This window comes from Callorhinus ursinus, unplaced genomic scaffold (genome assembly GCF_003265705.2).
Source record: "Callorhinus ursinus isolate GAN/ISIS: 27379988/994484 unplaced genomic scaffold, GSC_fseal_2.0 scaffold10, whole genome shotgun sequence".
In the NCBI taxonomy this organism is placed as follows: Eukaryota; Metazoa; Chordata; class Mammalia; order Carnivora; family Otariidae; genus Callorhinus; species Callorhinus ursinus.
Window position 1 is genome coordinate 41,084,274 of NW_027397072.1, and position 20,849 is coordinate 41,105,122.

Genomic DNA, 20,849 nt, shown 5'->3' on the forward strand with positions numbered 1-20,849 from the left:
CAGCCCAGGAAAGAATGCCATTCACAGAACCACCTTTACAAATAAAATAAGCAAAGAAAATATCCATTTGTAACTTTATTACATGCAGTATTTTTGTGATTATTAGTTTAATAAATAATTTGGGTAAGACAAATAAAAATGATCACTCTTACCTAGTATATTTTTTCTTTTCCTTTCCAGTTTTGACTCAATGATCTCTTGTGTTCTTGCAGATGAAGTTTGAGCAGAAAAATTCAGATAAACAGGAACATAGCCGGCTGATTCCTGAATTCTATTCAACAATCCTTTCGCAATGACAGACTTTAAATTAAAAAATATGTTAATATATGTATTCAATTTATCTTTCAGTTGTCCACATCAGTAATAATCCAGTACAATGAGTAAAGAAACAGGATAAAGGAGATAGGTTAAAGCTAGATTGAAATGTCTACCTTCTTCCTGGAGATTCCATTTAATTATATTTATCAGAGCCAAAGAGAGAGTCTAACCAGCTCTATCTTAGCAAAAGTTTTAATTTTAGTTTTATACCAAAATCCACCTTGGTTCCTATCCAAGTCAATTTCATAGCACGAGTCCTGGAAGAACCCAAACCTCTTTTAGAAATAACTTAAAGGGGGGAAAAAAAAGAAGAAAAAAACCAAAATAATGTAGAGAGTCAATAGTGAATCTCTGTTTATGTGGACTTTCCCCAAGCCAAGGAGACCAAACAATCAACATTTCCCCCTATGCTCTGCTTTTTTCCAAACCCCATTGCTGTGTCGGGTAGAAGTAAACGGGCAGGAGGACAGGGACTGGCCTTTATCAACAGTCCTCTGGGGACACAAACTGTTCTGACCACCCTGTTCCCACCCTAACCTGTGTGGTGGCAGCCTCAGAAATTCCAAGGGAAACGACTTAAAAGCCCCCAAACCCAAAACACTGGTCCACAGGGTCCTCTGGTTTATGTGGTCTTGACCCCAAGGATTTATTCAGAAACGGGCAAACTTTAGAGTGATTCCCAAGATAGATATAGATTCAGCATAGTTACATTCTTCCTAAAAAATGATCAAAATTCAAAAGAATTTCCTTTGAAAAATAATGTGCTATTTCTGGGGCTTACAATTCCAAGTCCACCATGCCCTCATTTCAGGACAGACCTTCTTGTTTCAGATAGGTTTCCTACCTTGCCAACTCCAGTTATTCCTGTAAACAACACTGAATGCTTGACTGCCAGCAATTTTTCCATTAGATACCCAAAGCGCACTGTGTCCATTGTGGGGACAAGCATTTCAAAAAAAGGAATATCTCGGCTGTACTTGAAGGTGGGTATGATTCGTTCCCAGGGATCCAGCCGTTTGGTGTCAAAGTCCATGTGAATGCTCCACAGATCGCCAGAACTGGGCAGCTGAAGTATAAAATCAAATACCACTTTCAATAGGACTGCCACGCAGCAATAGAAAAAGTCATACATAAATGAAGGCAGTCATAGAATAGGAATGTATTTGGGTTTCTTTTTGTTTTGTAGAGAATGTATTTGGGTTTCTTTTCTCGTTTCCTTTTTTCTGTTTCTTTTCTTAGGTATCAGAGTCTAATACTTTAAACATAACCATGTAATACAATGCACAAAAATCTTGATATATTGATTATCTTAAAACCCTAGATTAGGGGGTACTTGTTGGACTCAGTCAGTTGTGTGTCTGACTTCGGCTCAGGTCATGATCTCAGGGTCCTGGGATTGAGCCCTGTGTTGGGCTCCTCATTCAGCAGGGAGTTTGCCTGTCTCTCTGCCCCTCCCCCAGCTCATACGCTCTCATTCTCTTTCTCTCTTTCTCAAATAAATAAAATCTTAAAAAAAAAGACACATTAGATTAGAATTGTAAAGCATTTTCAATTCAAGTCATCACTCAAGGGCTTACTCCTTGCTGACTACTATGCTTGGTGGTAGAGGTGAATGCTGAATGAGATCCAGTCTCTGCCTTCAGTGACCTTGAAATTCACATGGGGGGAACACAAGCATATCAGTTAATATTACAGAGAATTAAGATTCCAATGGAGTTAGTACATTTGCAAAGGCAAATGACTCATTTCTACTTGCAGGGGAGTTTATGGTGGTGGCTGGAGATTCAGGAAAGCTTCCAAGGGGTGGTGATGCTACAGTTCAGACTTAAAGGACAAGCAGGAGTGCTATGGGCAAAGAAGAAATGGGATGGGGAAGGAGGGTGAAGAGAAGGCTGAAGACATGGGAAGTACCACACATACTGGGAAATACAAGAGCAGTATGTACAGTGGGAGATGAATCTGGGAATACAGACAGGGGCCAGGTTATGAAAAGCTTCACTTTTTCTTTTCTTTTTTTTAATTTTAATTTTAATTTTTTTAATTTTTTTGTAATTTTTAAAAAAGATTTTATTTATTTATTTGACAGAGAAAGAGCGAGAGAGAGCATAAGCAGAGGGAGCACAGAGGGAGAGAAAGAAGCAGGCTCCCGGCTGAGCAGGGAGCCTGACTCGGGGCTCAATCCCAGGACGCTGGGATCATGACCTGAGCCGAAGGAAGACTCCCAACCAACTGAGCCACCCAGGTGCCCCTGACAGCAATTCTTAATAAGAAAACCATTTTACATGGTGATCTGGTACATATATACATATGTGTGTCTATGAATATGCATAATATTTACACCTACTATCTGCAATTCACTCTATTTTCTATCTTATTCTATTTTTTAAAAAACTTTTGAGATGTAACATCTTTTGTCAGATATTAAAAGAGTCCAGTTTAAGGTGTTTTTGCATATGTAAATATCAACGTAACTACCCCTGGATCATGATGTAGAACATATTCAGAACCTCAGAATGCTCCTTTCTTCCCCTTCCCCATCAATACCGGCCATACCTCCACCCTGCTCTGAGATAAGTCACTGACCTACCTGTCTGGTCTATCTGTCTACCCTTGTGCTAACACCACACTCTTTATTTACTTACATTAGCCCCAGTATACAGAATGGTGCCTACTGTGTACCAGATTTCTAATAAATATTTGTTGAAATGAATACTGAATGCTTGCTTTGGACCATCTCCTACTGCCCTTTGATGATCCCAAATTATTTCTCTTGACCCAGAGGGATCTGTCTCAAATTCCCAACTGTCCTTAAAATGGCCCATCCTGTCCAATTATGATACAATCATCTTGGGGATCCAGAAGGGTTTCATATCTACTAGAAGGTCCTAATCCATAGAGCTCAGATGCTTAGGGAATTTTTTCTTCTTTTGGTAACTTTTTACTTTGATATAAGTTAAAACTTAAAAGAACAGTGCAAAGAACTCTATATATTCTTTATCTAGATTGATGGTTCACGTTTTGCCCCCTTGCTTTATTATTGCTCTTTCTACTCTATGAGAGTTAATTGTGTACACTATTCCACCTTACTCTAAATAGCTGAGTGTGTATTTCCTAAAGAACAAGGATGTTTTCTTATATAATCACAGTAAAATGATCAAAATCAGAAAGTTGAATAGTGATATATTATTACCTAATTTACATTCCAAATTCAAATATTGCCAGTGTTTTTAATAATGCCACTTACAGCTATATTTTCCCCAGTCTAGGATCCAATAGAGGATAATGCATTGTATTTAGTTATATCCCTTAAGTCTCTTCATTTGGAAAAGTTCCTCAGCTTTCTTTGTCTCCCGTGACAGACAATTTTGGAGCATATAGGCCAGTTCATTTTATAGAACGCTCCTCAGTTTGGGTATTCCAGGTGTATTCCCATAATTAGTTTCAGGTCATGCATGTTTGAAAGGAATACTTCACAAGTGAGGTTTTGTCCTTCTCAGTGCTCTGTATCAGGAGGCACAGGTTTGTCCTAATACTGATGCTGTTAAGTTGATTTCTTAGTTAAAGTAGTATTTGCAAGGTTTCTTTACTGTAACAATACTATTTTTCTCTTTGCAATTAATCAGTAATTTGTAGGAGATACTTTGAAACTATGTAAACATTGTCATCAAGTCTTCACCTACTAGTTTTAGCATCCATTGATGATTCTTGCCTAAATCAATTATTACCATGACAGCTGCACAGTAATGACTTTCTAACTCCATCATTTCTCCTATATAGATTAAATGGTATTCTTCTGTGAGAAAGAGCTCTTCCTTCTCCCCCATTTATTTATTTATTCAGGTATATTTTTGTTTTGAGTATCAGCTCATAGATTTTTATTTCATGCAAAGGCTTGTAATCCCATACTATTATTATTTATTTTGATGCTCAAATCTGTTCAGATTTGGTCAGTCCCTCAAACTGGCTCCTGTGTTCTTTTGACACGTGTGACCATTCTGTGAGCACTTCTTTGCTACATGCCATAAGAAGATATTCTAGGCTCATTTTGTACATTCCCCTGTCCTCCTCCTGGATTCATTCCAAGGAGCTATTTCATTAAGAAGCCTTGGTTCCCTTTCATGGAGAACAGTATTTAGAAATTAGCATACTAGGTATGCTCATTGCTGTTGAGGTATCCTTTCTTCTAGTTCCTATCAGCACACAGAACTAGGAAATTTGTGTATGTATGAATATATGTATTAATTTTCATATATGTATATACATTTTTTGATCTGAGTACCAAGATTTCCAATTCCAATGCAAGAACACAGGTGCCTTCTAATCTCCCCCCTTTCATATTTGTAAATCCTTTTTCTAACAGTGAGAAACCTAGTTGACATTATCCTCAACATATTTATTCATTTGCTCAGTTTTAGAATGTATAGAAAGTAATTTCTGAATTGCCGAACTATAACACTGTGAAAGATAAACGTACTAACTAGAATTCAATATTTGTTTATGGTAGGGAGTTTTTATATTCTTTTATACGTTACTTTCTTCATATGGCTGGGAGATGATTCTTAAAAATTTTAATACAATAAATACTATCTATGGTTTGAAAAAGCGAATAATTTTTGAAACTCTTTTAGTGAAGGATTTTTATTTGCAGTAGAACTAAGTGTTTCAAAATTTTAGTCTTGAAATTTAATTTTAATGATACAGAGTTATTATGTTAAAATGACATTTATTTGGCTCTTACCCTGGCATCAGGATTATCATCGAATTGTGTTCTAATAAATGTATCAAAAGAATCCCAGTAGTTTTCAGTTAGATTACCACCCAAAGACCATAAATAACAGAATATGAAAGTCTGACATAGTATTGTATTCAGTTTTGTTTGTTCCTGAAAGAACAAAGAGAAAGAATTTTAGTATTTTATTTGTTAACATAAATTGCATCCTTAATTTCAAAGCCTGAAGATTGTTTTCTTTTGTCTAGACTCATGCATTTTAAAAAGGGTATAGTATATGTTTCTTATAGTTGACTCAATAGTTCACAGAGCAATGTTTTATACTAGTACAAGAAAATGAATAGCAAGGTAGAAAAAAGCTCAAGGTTGTCTTTCAACTGACTATTAATACTTTGTTTACACCTGCATGAAAGTATTTAAGCAGCTGTTAGACACATACTGGGAATGTGTTGCAGAATGTGTTGCAGACTGTAGGGAATTTAAACATTGAGTACAAGAGTAAACTCTAGGTTCTCTTACAGTCCTTCCAATTTTGAGATTCTATGAATCTAGTCACAATCATTACTCCCCCAAAAATTAACTTGAAAATCAAATGATCATTTTATAGAAAAGTTAGTTATCTATTTGCAAAGCATCTATACAACAATCTCATTTTCCTAGCTTTATAGCAGTGAGAAAAACCTTTCATACCATTGTCAAATTAACTCCATCCTTCCCAAGTATCAAAGACTCCAATAAGCAACAGAGTGTAGTAACTTTGCTGATGTCCACTTGTGGGATTGCTTGGCCACATTTTTTATTGATAAAATATAAACCATCATCAACATAACGTTGGAAAAGATTCAATATATATTCTTGGGTTTCCTCATTCAGCTGAAAATCATACAAACAAATAATATTTCAGTAAGACCAGATAAAATATGTAATTAAATTTAGAAATGGGTTAGTTTAAATCTGTGTATTACAATATATTCTGTGACTTTTAGATTAAAGGGTATAAACATCACAAGATCTAAAACAAATTGAAATTTAAAAAAATATATGATTTGGAAGAGACATATGGAGGAGATCCTGGGTAGTGATAGTGGACAATGTCCTACATCTTGATCTGGTAATGGGTACAGAGGTGTTTATTTTATAATCATTTGTTACCTGTCAATATATATTTCCTGCAGTCTTATAATTAAGAACAATTAAAAATAAGAAACATAAAAAACAGCAATTTAAATATCTATGTAAGGAGAAGGAATAATTCCCAAAGATTTAAAAAGAATGCAGCCCCTCTCATCATTCCTATTTAACATTGTACTGGAAGTCTTAGCTAATGCAGTAGGACAATAAAAAGAAATAAAGAGTACACAGATTGGGAAGGAAGAAAAAAATGTCTTTGTTCATGGATGACATGATTATCTATGTAGAAAATGCCAAAGAATTGACCCAAAACTCCTGGAACTAATAAGCACTTATAGCAAGGTTACAGGATACAAGGTTAAGATACAGAAGTCAATTGCTTTCCTATATATCAGCAATGAATAACTGGATTTGAAATGGAAAATATAACACCATTTATATTAGCATAAAAAATGAAGTACTTAGGTATAACTCCAACAAAATATGTGCAAGAGTTAAATAAGGAAAACTACAAGAGTCTGGTGAAAGACGATAGAGATGACTGAAGTAAACAGAAAGATATTCAATGTGTATAGACGGGGAGATCCAATATTATAAAGATGTCAGCACTTCCTAACTTGATCTATAGATTCACTGTAGTCTGAATCAAAACACCAGCAGGTTATTTTGTGTATATCAGCAAACCAATTATAAAGTCTTTATGGAGAGGCAAAATACCCAAAACAGCACATTGTTGAAGAACAAAGTTGGAAGACTGACATTATCTGACTTCAAGAATTACTAAAAAGTTACAGTAAGCAAGACAGTGTGATACTGGCAAAAGAACAGACACAAAGATCAATGGAATGGAATAGAGAGCCCAGAGATAGACCCATATAAACGTAGTCAGCTGATCTATGAAAAAGGAACAAAGGCAATCCAATGGAGAAGGGATGGTGTTTTTCTTTTTTTCTTTTTTTTAAAGATTTTATTTATTTATTTGACAGAGAGATAAAGAGGCAGAGTGGCAGGCAGAGGGAGAGGGAGAAGCAGGCTCTCAGCTGAGCAGGGAGCCTGATGAGGGGCTTGATCCCAGACCCTAGGATCATGACCTGAGCCAAAGGAAGAGGCTTAACCGACTGAGCCACCCAGGTGCCCCAGGATGGTGTTTTCAACAAATGGTGTTGGAACAACTGGACATCCACGTGCAAAAAATATGAATGTAGACACTACTATTACACCTTTCACAAAAATTAACTCAAAGAGGATCACAGATCTAAATGTGAAAAACAAAACTAAAAAACTTCTAGAAGATAACAGATAAGAAAATCTAGGTGACCTTAAGTTTGGAAATGGGTTTCAGATACAATGCCAAAAGCTCAATCCATGAAGGAAAATTTGATAAGCTGGACTTTGTTAAAATTAAAAACTTGTGTTCTGAGTGCCTGGGTGGCTCAGTCGGTTAAGCGTCTGCCTTCGGCTCAAGTCATGATCTCAGGGTCCTGGGATCGAGCCCCGCATCAGGCTCCCTGCCTGCTCCCCCTGCTTGTGCTCTCTCTCTCTCTCTGTCAAATAAATAAATAAAATCTTAAAAAAAAAACAAAACAAAACTAGTGTTCTGTGAAAGATGGTTAAGAGAATGAAAATACAAGCCAGGCTGGGAGAAAATTTTTACAAAATATATACGTGACAAAGAACTTGTACCAAAAAATTGCAAAGAACTTGTAAAGCTCAAAAATAGGAAACAACCCAATAAAAATGAGCAAGATTTGAATAGGCATCTCACCAAAGGAGATATACAGATGGCAAATAAGCATATGAAAAGACACTCATGATCACATATTAGAGAAATGCACATTAAAACAATGAGATATACCTATTAGCATGGTGAAAATCTAAAACACCAACATCACCAAATGCTGGTGAGGATGTGCAGCAAGATTTCTCATTCATCACTGGTGGGAATGCAGAATGGCACAGCACTTTGGAAGAGAAACTGGCAGTATCTTATAAAGCTAAATAAAATTTTACCATATGATCCAGCAATCACACTTCTAGATATTTTACCCAAATGAATTGAAAACTTATGTCTACATAAAAACCTGCACACAGATGCTTATAGGAGCTTTCTTCATAATCGCCAAAACCTGGAAACAATCAAGATGTCCTTCAGCAGGTGAATGGATAAACTTGGTTAATCCATACATTGGAATATTATTCAGAACCAGAAGGAAATGAGCTATCAAGTCACAGAAAGACATGGAGGAAACTTAAAAACGTATTGTTAAGTGAAAGAAGCCAATCTGAAAAAGCTACATACTGTATGATTCCAATGACATGACATTCTGGAAAAGGCAAAGCTATGGAGACAGTAAAAAGATCAGTGGTTGCCAGGGGTTAGGAGGGGGTATGGATGGATGAATAGGTAGAGCACAGATTTTAAGTCAGTGAAACTATTATGTATAATACTGTAAGGGTAGATACATGACATTATACATTTGTTAAAACCCACAGAATTGTACAATACAGACAGTGAATCCTAACATAAACTATGCACTTTAGTTAACAGTAATGTATCAATAATGTTTCATCAGTTTTAACAAATCACTTTTAACAAATGTACCACACCAATGAGGGATGTTAATAGGAAAAATTATGTTTGGAGGAGAAGGAGTATATGATAACGCTCTGTACTTTCCATTAAACTTTTCTATAAACCTAAAAGTGCCCTAAGTAATATAGCCTATTAATTTAAAAAGAAAAGTAAATTTGGGAAGGTTTAAAATCTTACAGTAGTCATGATACATTCTCAATTCTGAGAATTATTTTCTTTAATAATGTACTCTGAAACTAGAACATATTATTGTTCAAATGTTGATGCCTAAGAATGAAAACAAACAAACAAACAATAGTTTTCTGATTCATCTTTATAAGGAGAGAGGCAGAAAGAAGATGGCTCCCTGGATGGGGGCTGGGATGGGGCACAACACTTCAGGGGATCCCTTGCTAAGCTAAGGCAAAGAGAACTCCTATTTTGGAATGGAGAGGGTGCAGAAGGTGATATAGACCTGAGTTGTCCCGTATAATAATGTGGAATGTTTCCTCTGAGGTTAGGACACATCTTGGGTCAGAGACCTAAGATTGGGTAGGAGGGAAACTAAACGTTTTCTTTTAGATTCTACAATCTAAAAACAATGACAGCACCTAGACTGAAATGTTCTTTTTCTTCACTGTGATTCCTCTCATTATCCTAAGCCTTCTGCAGTCTTTTTTTTTTATTATGTTATGTTAATCACCATACATTACATCACTAGTTTTTGATGTAGTGTTCCATGATTCATTGTTTGCGTATAACATCCAGTGCTCCATGCAGTCCATGCCCTCTTTAATGCCCATCACCAGGCTAACCCATCCCCCCACCCCCCTCCCCTCTAGAATGCCTCCGCCTGTTCTGGTTGTGTTTGGGGGACTTAAGGAAGGAGTTTGTGTTTGTATGGGAGAGGAACCAATCTGGGGAGATGGTAGGCAGAGTGGGCAGGAATCAGAGTGGCGAGGCAGCTTGGCAAGCTGAGGTAACAGATAATGAGGACAGATTTGGGGGGGATATACATTTTGGGAGGATTTCAAGAATTCTTAGGGAGAGGCACTAGGTAACGGTGCTGGAATTCCCTCCACAAATCACAATGAGGTCTCTTAACTTACTGCAATTTGGGCACGCGAGGGCCTCCATCCTGACCGATGGATATGTTGTAGAGTATCTGGTTGTACTTACTTTTTTAGAAATACTCTTCATCCATGTTTTAACATAAGGCATCCATTTCAGTTCTTCAGGATCCACAAACACCATTCCACATCGACTGACTGTTGCAGGAGAGGCAACCCTTAGATCTTGCACCTAAAATGGAAGGAAGTTGAACAAAAAATAGCTAATAATACTTCCTGATTCTTCCCCCTTCAATGCTAATCGATTCACATGTTTAAACTTAACACTGAAAGGCTTTGTATGAAAGGGAGAGGAACAGCCTTAAGTAATCAAAAATGGAGGAGGAAAGATAAGTGAGGCATAAGGTGAAAAAAAACCCTAAGAGGATAATGTCAAATCCTTATGGGAAGGTAGAGAGGTATTTCTTTTTCCTCCTCTTTGCTTTTGTCTTCTTTACTTTTTCATTCTTATATCTCATCCCTAGCTGAACGCCTAGCCACATAGCAGGCATTCAATCCCTGTTTGATGAATGGGTACAGCAGGGGTGGTATCTTCCAGAATATTTTATAACTGTATTAGGTCCACATTCCTTTTCCAATCCCTTCACCAAATAGTCATACCACAGAGTGACAATTTATTCATAGTAAATATAACTACTTTTTTTTTTTTTAACTTAGAAAGCATTTCGAATTATGTAACACCATCAATATATTGATTATCTCCAAAAGAAAGGAAACAAGTGCTGAGGAAGATAGAATTTATTGTATTTCCTGTTTATAGAGAAACAGGAATATTTGAGTCTTTAGTTCTCAGGATGCACACTCTACTATAAAAGGACAATTTGATAAGGATGTAAACAATTTAGGATGTAAACAAAACACCATGGTAGGCCTTACACATAGTAAATGACATATAAGCAAGAAAAAAAAATTGATGATGGCATGCCAATCTAATGAGTGATTTCACTCCACAGTAAGGCATATATATTTACCTCAAAAAGCATGTGGATTTGAGGTGTGAGTTTGATCCTCTCACTGTTAGCCAGACAAAGCATCTTGTTATCATCCAACACTGTATTCATATTTTCAATCCAAAGAGCATCCACGGGCCCATCACTGATGATCCATTTATGGTCTTCTGAAGTGTCATTCACAGCTGCTCGGACACTTAGTGCCATCAAACCATCTTTCCACTCCAAGGTTACATTATTAACTTCGCCATATAATTCACCCATTGTAATTGATTTAGGATTAAGAACGTATGTTTTAACTGGTTGGTAAAAGGGATTGTCTACACCAAGTTTTTGCAAATTCCCTAAAGTTTCTGCCAGTATTTGGTAAACTGTGGTCTTGCCACCTCCTGTTGGCCCAACTAACATCACACCATGTCTTACCAGCATAGTTTCATAGAACTGTATCACTTTTTTAACCATACATGCCTCAGGCTGAAGATTCTGTCTATTCATGACATCTATAATTGTTGACTGCAATATACCGTAATCATGTTCTGGAATTTGGACTCCAGGAAAAAGATCAGATATGATTCCACTGAAAAAAACAAAAATAAAATCATTGGTCATTGATATTGCCCAATATTTATTACAATTAATTTATTATAATCACTGATTACAATGAGTCTTATTTTTCCCCTTAGTCTTTTCTTCTGAACATGCACAATACTAGTCTGTCCTATGTGTTATACCAGAATCTAACATTTCTCTGATATTGTGTATGATTTTTTTGTTTCTTGTACAGTAGACCAATGTTCTTAAGTATATTGGGAGCTTTCTGAGGTAAGGAATATCTCTTATGTGTTTGTGTTGTCCACAGTACATGGCACAGTATCAAACATACAGAAAGTGATGAATTTATCAGTTTATTTTAAAAATTATATTTATATCTCAACTTTTTCCAAAAGCATTTATGCATGATTATTACTGTATGGATATTCAGAAAAATAAAATAGAAATAGAAACTAATAGTAGATTTAAAAAAAAGGGAATAAAGGAAAAATAACTGTTTCTGTGAGAAGCAGACAATATGGGATGTTTCTATGGGTAAAAAAAGCTAAATCCCTACCTCACACTATATACACAAATACGTTTGAGATATAAAGGGCTTTAGTATAAGATGACAACAAAAATACTAGATGAAAATATAACAGATATATTTTGCAACACTGTGGTTAAGAAGGTCTTCATTTTATTTATTTAAAATTTTTTAAATTTAAATTTTAGTTAATTAGGGGTGTCTGGGTGACTCAGTTGGTTAAGTGTCTGCCTTAAGCTCAGGACCGAGCCCCATGTTGGGTTTCCCTGCTCAGTGGGGAGTCTGCTTCTCCCTCTGCCCCTCCCCCTGCTCATGCTCTCTCCTTCTCTCAAATAAATAAAATCTTCTAAAAAAACAAATTTTAGTTAGTTAACATACAGTGTAATATTGGTTTCTGGAGTAGAATTCAGTGATTCATCACTCACATACAACACCCAGTGCTCATCAAAAAAACTGCCCTCTTTAACACTCATCACCAATCTAGCCCATCCAAGAAGGTCTTTCTAAGGAAGACAAGAAATCTACAACTGTTATTTAAAAAAGTTGGTAAAGTGAAAAAATAAAAACAAACAAGCAAAAAAACACAGACGTGTGAGAGAAAAGGCTTTAGAAAAGTATTTCCAATTTTTATACCAGATAAAGTTTATGATTTCCTACAAATCAATAAGAAAAAGAGAACAACAGAAATATGCTCTAAAAACAATAAATACAAATGACTAATGAACACAAGAAATAATGCTCAATGGCACTAATAACTAAAGAACTGCATATTAAAATAGAGTATGACTTTTGGTCACTCTCTAAAACATTTAAAAGGAAATAGGTATTGTCACAAAATCATTTATATAAATGTAAATATCTTTGGAAAACATCCTAATAGAATCTATCTAAATTAAAAATACCCATAGTCTATAAAACCTAGGAAATTTACTAGAATCTCATTTATAGAAGTATCACAGGTGTGTAAAGATAAATGTATAGGAATTTTCATCATTGTGTTCTGCCAAAAGGGAGTAGACATGTGTCCACTCAGAAGATCTGACAGACGACAAAAGCAAAGGGAACTCCAGCGTGCGTAGTCATAAATGGACAGCCCAGGATGATCAATGTGCACCAGGGTAATGGACAAGCAGTCCAGATTAGAGCAGGAGGACAGAGGGCTCCAAGGAGACAAATTTGATAGAATGTTTTATATAATTGAAGGGTTTTTTTTAAAAAGGAGATTTATACATACCCTGGCAGAATTTGGAAATAAATTATTGATAAATTTATAGGAAAGTAGGTAAAGGATTAAAAAATAAAAACTAAGACAATTAACAAATGCAGGGAAAAGAAAATAAAACAAAGGAAATGTAGCTCAGCTGTGGATACTATTTCTATAGCTATAATAAAGCACGGGAACCCTGGACACTTAGCTCCAGTTAGACTGCGATGTAACTGTGAGGGGGGCGGGGGAGGGGGAGAGGGAGAGGTGCATGTGCATATTCTCATCTCCTGTTTACTCTATAGAGCATACCTAAAACGGAAAAATCAAGAAATAGCATAAACACAGTACTTAAAACTATGGAGGCAAATAATAACACAAACAAATAAAGAACTGAAAAATGCTTGCCTTTAGGAAGTGGGAGTTGGTGAAGGGCATGGATACTGTTTCTCATGAGACTAATTTATGATACTTTTTACAACTACATACATATATGACTTGGATAAATATAAAACTTAATAGTGAAAGTAGAAATAGATAAAAGCCCTCACATTTATGTTAAGCCCCAAGTCTGGTTTTTGGGGTCACGAATTTCTCTTAGGTCAGGAACTTGTAACCAAATGCTAATTTGCATGACACACAGCCTAGTGACCATTACTGTGAAAAAGAGAAATGATTGATTGATGCTTAAGCTTTAGGATCTTTATTTTAAAACTAGTATTTTTAAAATCGTAAAAAATATCCCCAGAAAAGATAAGGATGTTATTGCCTTGTTAGAGACAGACAAAACTGAAGAGCAGACTATCCTCTACCTCTACACAGCAGCTATGCCTTATTCTGTAATATCTAGAAACTTACCTGAACAGAAGAGCATCATCTGTTAGGAATTTTGGCAAGTTGGAGTCTCGTAAAGCTCTTATCAACACCACATCTTCACTTAGGTCTGGATTCTCCCTTTTTAAAGACCTAAATTTAAAGGGATAATTCAGATGATGTTGCAAGAACCCAGTACTTCTGAGCATGATTTTCCAAACCTGTAGGTTAGGGATTCTACTTGCAAAAAGCTGTGGAAGGCACCCCCCTCTCCCCACAGTGGATTCCTGCTAGAAGGAGAGGATCATTTTTCCTTGCATGCCCACTGTCCATCTCCATCAGAGCACAAGGACAGATCAGGCACTGTCTACATGGCCTTGAGGAGAATGACAAAGGTATTTTTTAAACCTCCCTGCATCAATCCAGACTTTATTCAACCTGAATTTACACTTTCCCGACTATACCATAATGATTCACATCCCTGTGACTTTCTTCTCTCAGCCCAGAAAGTCCTGCTTTGCTCTTTTGACACCTTTTATTTCTCCTTCAAAACCCAGCCCAGTTACTCTCTCCTCCAGAAAATTCCTCTATGGCCCCCCTCAGAGAACCTTGGGCATGGCCCTATTATGATTGCCCCCATGCACTGTGTCCTAGATGACTTGCTCCTGTGTCTGTCTTGCCCCCTGGCCTGTGGCTGTGTTCCTGGAATGCAAGTGTATCTGAACCCCTCAGTATCCCTGGTCTTTACATGGCAATCTTATAAAGGGGAAAAATACTGTATCTGGGAGGTTGAAAGAAAGAACAGAGAAGGGCAGGGAGATTTGGCCCAGGAATATAGGGGCCAGACAGAAGGGGCCCTGGATGTGTGGAGCAAGAACCAGTGAGTCATAGCCTAAAAAGAAGGACTAAAGAGAAGGTCGATTCCCTCAGAGACTCTGGATAAAGTGAGGGTTCCAGAGGTAGGGGTTTCAAGAGGTTATAAAGGAAGAAGTTGGCGGCGCCTGGGTGGCTCAGACGGTTAAGCGTCTGCCTTTGGCTCAGGTCATGATCCCAGGGTCCTGGGATCGAGTCCCGCATTGGGCTCCCTGCTCAGTGGGGAGTCTGCTTCTCCCTCTGCCCCTCCCCTTGCTTGTACTCTCTCTCTGTCTCAAAAATAAATAAAATATTTAAAAAAAGGGAGAAGTTGGGGCCTAAAAAGAAGAAAACTAGAAAGCTGCTTTACTAGAAACTACAAAGCCTCTCAGTGTTGAACCATATGGGAAAGTCAGAGGTGGAGCCTAGGACGTAAACCTGGACTGAGGTCGGAATGAGGTTGGAATGAGGAAACTGAAGTTTCTCTCAACCCTTCAGGGTTTCTCAGGTTACGGGTATGACCTACCTTACTGTATATGCATAACAAACGGTGCCTTGTAAGTCTAATCATTCTATCTAAGGTGGTAAAGGCGGTAAAGGCTTTTGTACACTGAAACCCAACATATAAGACGAGTTCAGGGGAAATGAAAGCTAGCCAAAGCCTGTTCGAGAGACTCCGGTTCAGTGTGGGGCCAACCAGGACTGCTGTGTGATGAGGAGAGAGGCCCCATTTGGCTGTGGCCTGGGAGTGTCAAGGTAAAATGATGATGGTGGCAGCTAACATTTTTGAGCCACTCTCTATGTTGCTTTAAGAGCTGTCTGTGAATTAGCCATTTGCTTTGCTTACATGGTTTAGAATTTCACTCTTGGCCCCTTTGGTTTCTTACCCGGCCATGACCAGTACAGACTTTACAGCTCTCATGCCAAAGTCGTAGTGGTCCTGCTGAGACAGCTGCTCACTGCAAAGCTTATACATCTGGGTCATTTTTCTTGCTAATATTTTACTGGATTCAAATCCTTCCGAATATAGAATTACCTAGAATGGAAAAGTACAATGCAATGCTTCTTATAGTGTATTGACAGCGATATATTAGCATAATACCAATGTATGCAAAATCTACGTTAGGCATTATACCTCTCTGAGTTGTTATATAATTTAACAAAGAAATATGAAGATTGAAAGGAAAAGGGTTTTCTGTGTGACAAGAAGGTGGAAGGTGGGGTATTACACAGGGATGCTTGAGCAGTGATTCTGCTTTCTTTCTGTAGATGAGGATGTGGCCTTGGTGACACTGGGTTCAAGGAACAGTAGAGCCCCCTGTTTGAAAATGTTCACATCACGGAGGTTGGATGGTGTTGCAAGGCCTGCGTACAAAGGCAAGACTTGAGTTTCTCCGATCTGGCAGGAACACCACCCTGTGGACAGAATCAGTGATAGCTGGGTGCTCCCTGTATGCTCCCTGAGTATCAAGGGAAGCTACACAGGTTTGCAGCTTTCCTCTGCCCTAGGAGGCTACCTTCTTTCTGACAAGTTTCTGCATTCTTGGTTAAATAAATTGGATGACGACAGTGGAGGTGAGTGTGGACCCTTTCTTCAATCCACAACCTACTCAAATCACCGCAGTTGGCCTCAGAATCCAGATATGAAATGATGTAGACAATTAAATTCATTGATTCATTCCAGTTTTATGGGCCTACTCTATTCCAGATACCATTCTGGGCATTGGGGATATAGCAGTTACACACACACGCATACACACCAAAACATTCTAGGTGATAACAATCCTAGCTACATGAAGAGCAAACAATAATGTGTAACTTTTGCCAGGGTGCAATCATAAAGGAAACTTTCTACCTCCATAGAATCATATGGTAAATAAAACATGCTTAAATTTTTTCTGCTTTATGGTGCGAAGCTCACCTCTGCAATCAAAGCGTAATTCGGAACCATCATTGCAAAGGGTCTAAACAGGGCTTTCAAATTATCCGGCAATTCGGTTCTGCCTGCGTATCCAGGATTCATTGTGATAAAGGCTGCACAAGTCATGACCAACTTTATTTCCCGTCCCTCAAACATGAATCTAGACAGCTGTTTAAAGGAAAGAGAGAATATAAGCTAACATTTCTCTAGACATTTGGAAATTCTTTCACATAAACACCACCTGAGTACAAAACTTGTGTATGGAACGTTCAAGCAAAGACTACCAGCCCAGTGAATCCTGCTGTTGGACAACAGGGAATGTTTCTCTCCTGATTCTGTACTACCCATTCCCAATCTCTTCTGGACTCAGTATTTCCTGCTTTTTTGCTTCTCTGCTCCTGCTTTGCCCAAACTGTCTCTGCCTTTCTGGCCCAGTCCTGTAATATTTTAGACCTCAACATCTTTTGCTGAGACTCCTCAATTTAAGTTAGATTTAATGGCCCCGAAACCTTCTCCACCCCTACTTTCTGGTATTCCCTAAGAAATTCTAATGGGATCTGAGTCCTTGGGTGTTGGAGGCCCCACTCTTACTCTTGGCACTACCCCTTCACCTTCATTCAAGGGCAAACACCTGTTGAGCATCTGTTGCAGATGAGGCATGGGTTAGGCGTGGAGGTGGAAAGCTGAGGGAGACTCACTCGGGGCCTCCCCCCCAAGAAGCTCCCAGGCCTACAGTGTGGAGTCAGATATGGAACCTGTGGTTGAGCAGTACAACAGATGCTCCACAGGAGGTGTGTGCAAAGTCCACGGGAGGAGCAGGGAAGCCTGCTTGGTCCTGAAGAATGAAGAAGGGCATTTCATGTGGATAAGCAGGGGGAGCCATCTGGTCAAAGAGAGCAGTGCATGTTCAGGAAATGACTTTGCTAAAGGGTAACGTTCCAAGAGGAAAGCATAGCTAGGCCGAGGCCTGAGCATCAAGAGTCTTGCATGCTGGGCTAAGGAATTTCGATTTTGTCCTGTGGGTGGGGGGAAGCAGAGAAGAATTTTGGGCAGAGTGATAGGATCAACCTGTGGCAGTAGACAGGCTGGACAAACTATAGAGGGGGACCAGTAAGGAACTGTTATTGAACAAATGACAAGATCCGGAATTATGGAGTTACTATTAGGGATGAGAGGCATCTAGCAGATAAAATCAAATGGACTTGATGATGGCTTAGATGCTGGGGTTGATGGTAATGGGGGGGGAAATCCAAGATGAATGCCAGGTTTCTAGCTGGGCCATGGGAGGAAGGTACTATTAACAGACACAAAGAATACAGGGAAGACCAGGAGATGTGTCATAGCCCGGTGGAGAAAATGCCGGGCAGTACAACGGAGACCAGTCCTGCAGCCACCAAAGGGCTGTTTGTGCTATTTTTCACCTATTCCAGAGGATCGATTCCACTCCAACTGTCTCAGATGCCCTCCTGCCTTCCTTTTACCTCACGCTGCTGCCCTCCAATTGGCAATGCTTCTATCCTGCCTCCATCCTCGTTGGTCCTTCCCTCTTACTCCCCATGCTCTGCTCTCAGCTACATGCTCAGCACGGTAATAGTGATTTATGAGTTATGCTGTATCTGGAGGTCCCTGCATTTAATACAGGCCCCCTCTGAGGATGTGGGAGGCAAGACAGTGTGTAGTTGAAGGAGCTCAGACTTTAGGGTCACATAGATTTAGGTGAGTATCTTGGTTTGTGGTGTCCCCAGAAATATTTTTAAATTTCTTTGAATCCTTTTCATCTGTAACCTTGGGAAAATGCCTTCTACTTCACGTAGCTTTGGTGTGAAAATGAAATAAATGAAAAGTACAATGCCTTGTACAATTTAGTGACTCATTAAAGTCCAATTTCTGCTTTCTTTTTACTTGTTCTATAATTTGCTTTTTTGCAGAGGTGATAATCAAAACATTTAACAACTCTTTATCAGGGCACCTTCTGGTGAGAATGGCCTCCGTCCCTAGAGCTACAGCTGGGTCCAGAGCCCCCCTGCTACCCCAGAACGAACCCTCATGGCTGGGTCTAGCAAAGATCTGGTGCTCTTTAGGAAGGGGACAAGATAGTGGTAGGGGACCCTCTAGGGACTCAGGGCAACGAGTATTTAAATATTAAACAACTGGCAAGCCTGTTTTGGTTGGTATAGGCTGAGAGCCTTGGGTTTTGCAGGGTTCCTCTCTCATTTTTCTGCCAGCACTAGGCTGAGCCTGGGGGCCACGATGAAGGCAGTAGAGTCCAGAAGAGGTACAGGGGAGAAACCTAACAGAGAAGTAAATGTCAAAGGCAAGAACAAGAAGAGGAAAATAGGAGGTGGAGGGGACAGGGACAGGCTGTGGGTGGACGCGTGGTGCGCATGCGTGCATGCATGCATGTGTGTTGGGGGTGGGAAGAACAGAGCTCCTGCAAAGCAGGGATTGAGTCTCACCGTCTGCGTATCCTCAGGTCCCCACACAGCGTGTGACATATAGTTGTTTCTGTGTTGCCTGGATGAGGAATTAATTCACTCAACTACGTCTTATTGCTGTAGTACTCACCAATTACACTGGAAATATGGGTAGACATGCTAAAGTTAGCATCGTTCTTCCTAAAGGGCCACAGACTTCAGAAATGCTACCTCCATGGACAATTGCCCACACCTTACCTTTGCAGCTTTGGCATTCCTAATGGTAATGAGTTGCTGTGCTATCACCGACAAAACTTCTATGTCAATTCGATTAAATTCATCAAAGCAGCACCAGGCCCCTGACTGTGCCAGACCGCTGAAGAAGCGCCCCATCATCTGAAATCAAAATAATGCCATTTGACTTTGTGCTTTATGTTTATGTTATGTTTATGCTTAGTTTTATGTGAATACTGGGCTATGTTAGAAGTTAGTGCCTTTATATAAGAGGTCCAGAGTTTCTTCCTCTGTAGGTCTGCTGTGGGGCCTGATAATTTGCATTTCTCACAAGTTGCCAGGTGACAATAACGCTGGTGGTCCAGAGTTAACACTTTGAGAACCACTGCTCTAGAACTTGGATTTTCAAAGTGTACCAGTGAGAGTTAACATCACCCAGGGGATTTGAGAAATGCAAAATTTCAGGCCTTCCCCTAGATCTCCAGAATCAGGATATGCACCATAATGAGATCTTCAGGTGAGTCACAAGCACAATAAAGGTGAGAAAACACTGCTTTAGAAGAAGAAAGCTGAAAAGAAATTGAAAAACAACCCATTAATCCTGATGCTTAGAATGTGTTCCTTTATTGTTTTTTTTTTAAAGTTTTTATTTAAATTCCAATTAGTTAACAGACAGTGTAATATTAGTTTCAGGTGTACAATTTAGTGATTCAACAATCCCATCCATCACCCTGTGCTCATCACAAGTGCCCTCCTTCATCCCCATCACCTATTTCACCCATCACCCCACCCACCTCCCCTCTGGTAACCATGAGTTTGTTCTCTACAGTTAAGAGTCTGTTTCTTGGTTTGCCTCTCTCTCTCTCTCTTTTTTTTCCCCCTTTGCTCATTTGTTTTGTTTCTTAAATCCCACAATGAGTGAAATCATATGGTATTTGTCTTGGAATGTGTTCCTTTGAATGGCAGTGTTCATGACGTAGGTATTGATCCTTCTCTATGAGCCTGATCATTCCATTAAATTCCATTATGAATCATCCTTGCTGTTGTAAGTGTTATATAATGGGTTTACATTTTTAAATTCAACCCCCAGACAAAGCAAAGAAGGCATAATTATAGTTCTAGAATAGTGCAATTTCATAAACCTTGACATGGTAAGACAAAATTATATAAACTAATGAAAATCAGAAAGTGAAGTTGGAACAGAAAGTTGGAAGGTTATATCTAATAAAATCTTGATTTCATAAGTTGGCAGATAATGTTCAAAATTGATATATACCAAATACCATAATAGACACAAATTTTTATAGATAATAGCAATTACCAGAAGAAGTAAAAACAAACAAATACAATCAGAAACTTGGTCTCTGGAGAGTGGAACTAGGTGATGTGAATAGAGAGAAAATCTGTTATTTTTAACTTTGGATCTTTCTATACAGTTTGAATTTTTTCACACGTAGATATTTCTTTAATTTAATTATTTTTTAAAGATGTATTTATTTATTT

General features: G+C 38.5%; 1 protein-coding gene across 1 annotated transcript in view; it reads right to left on the minus strand.

Annotated features, from left to right (window-relative positions):
- The window catches only part of DNAH6 (dynein axonemal heavy chain 6), a 241,149-nt gene that overhangs the window by 106,326 nt on the left and 113,974 nt on the right, over positions 1-20,849 (minus strand). Inside the window, exons 30-39 of the mRNA XM_073897471.1 lie at positions 19,371-19,508; positions 16,699-16,866; positions 15,665-15,813; positions 13,971-14,078; positions 10,852-11,407; positions 9,930-10,052; positions 5,738-5,920; positions 5,057-5,200; positions 1,163-1,384; positions 153-300 (exon numbers count right to left, since the gene is read on the minus strand). Of these exons, the coding sequence (XP_073753572.1) occupies positions 153-300; positions 1,163-1,384; positions 5,057-5,200; positions 5,738-5,920; positions 9,930-10,052; positions 10,852-11,407; positions 13,971-14,078; positions 15,665-15,813; positions 16,699-16,866; positions 19,371-19,508 (1,939 nt within the window). The remainder of the gene's footprint in view (positions 1-152; positions 301-1,162; positions 1,385-5,056; positions 5,201-5,737; positions 5,921-9,929; positions 10,053-10,851; positions 11,408-13,970; positions 14,079-15,664; positions 15,814-16,698; positions 16,867-19,370; positions 19,509-20,849) is intronic.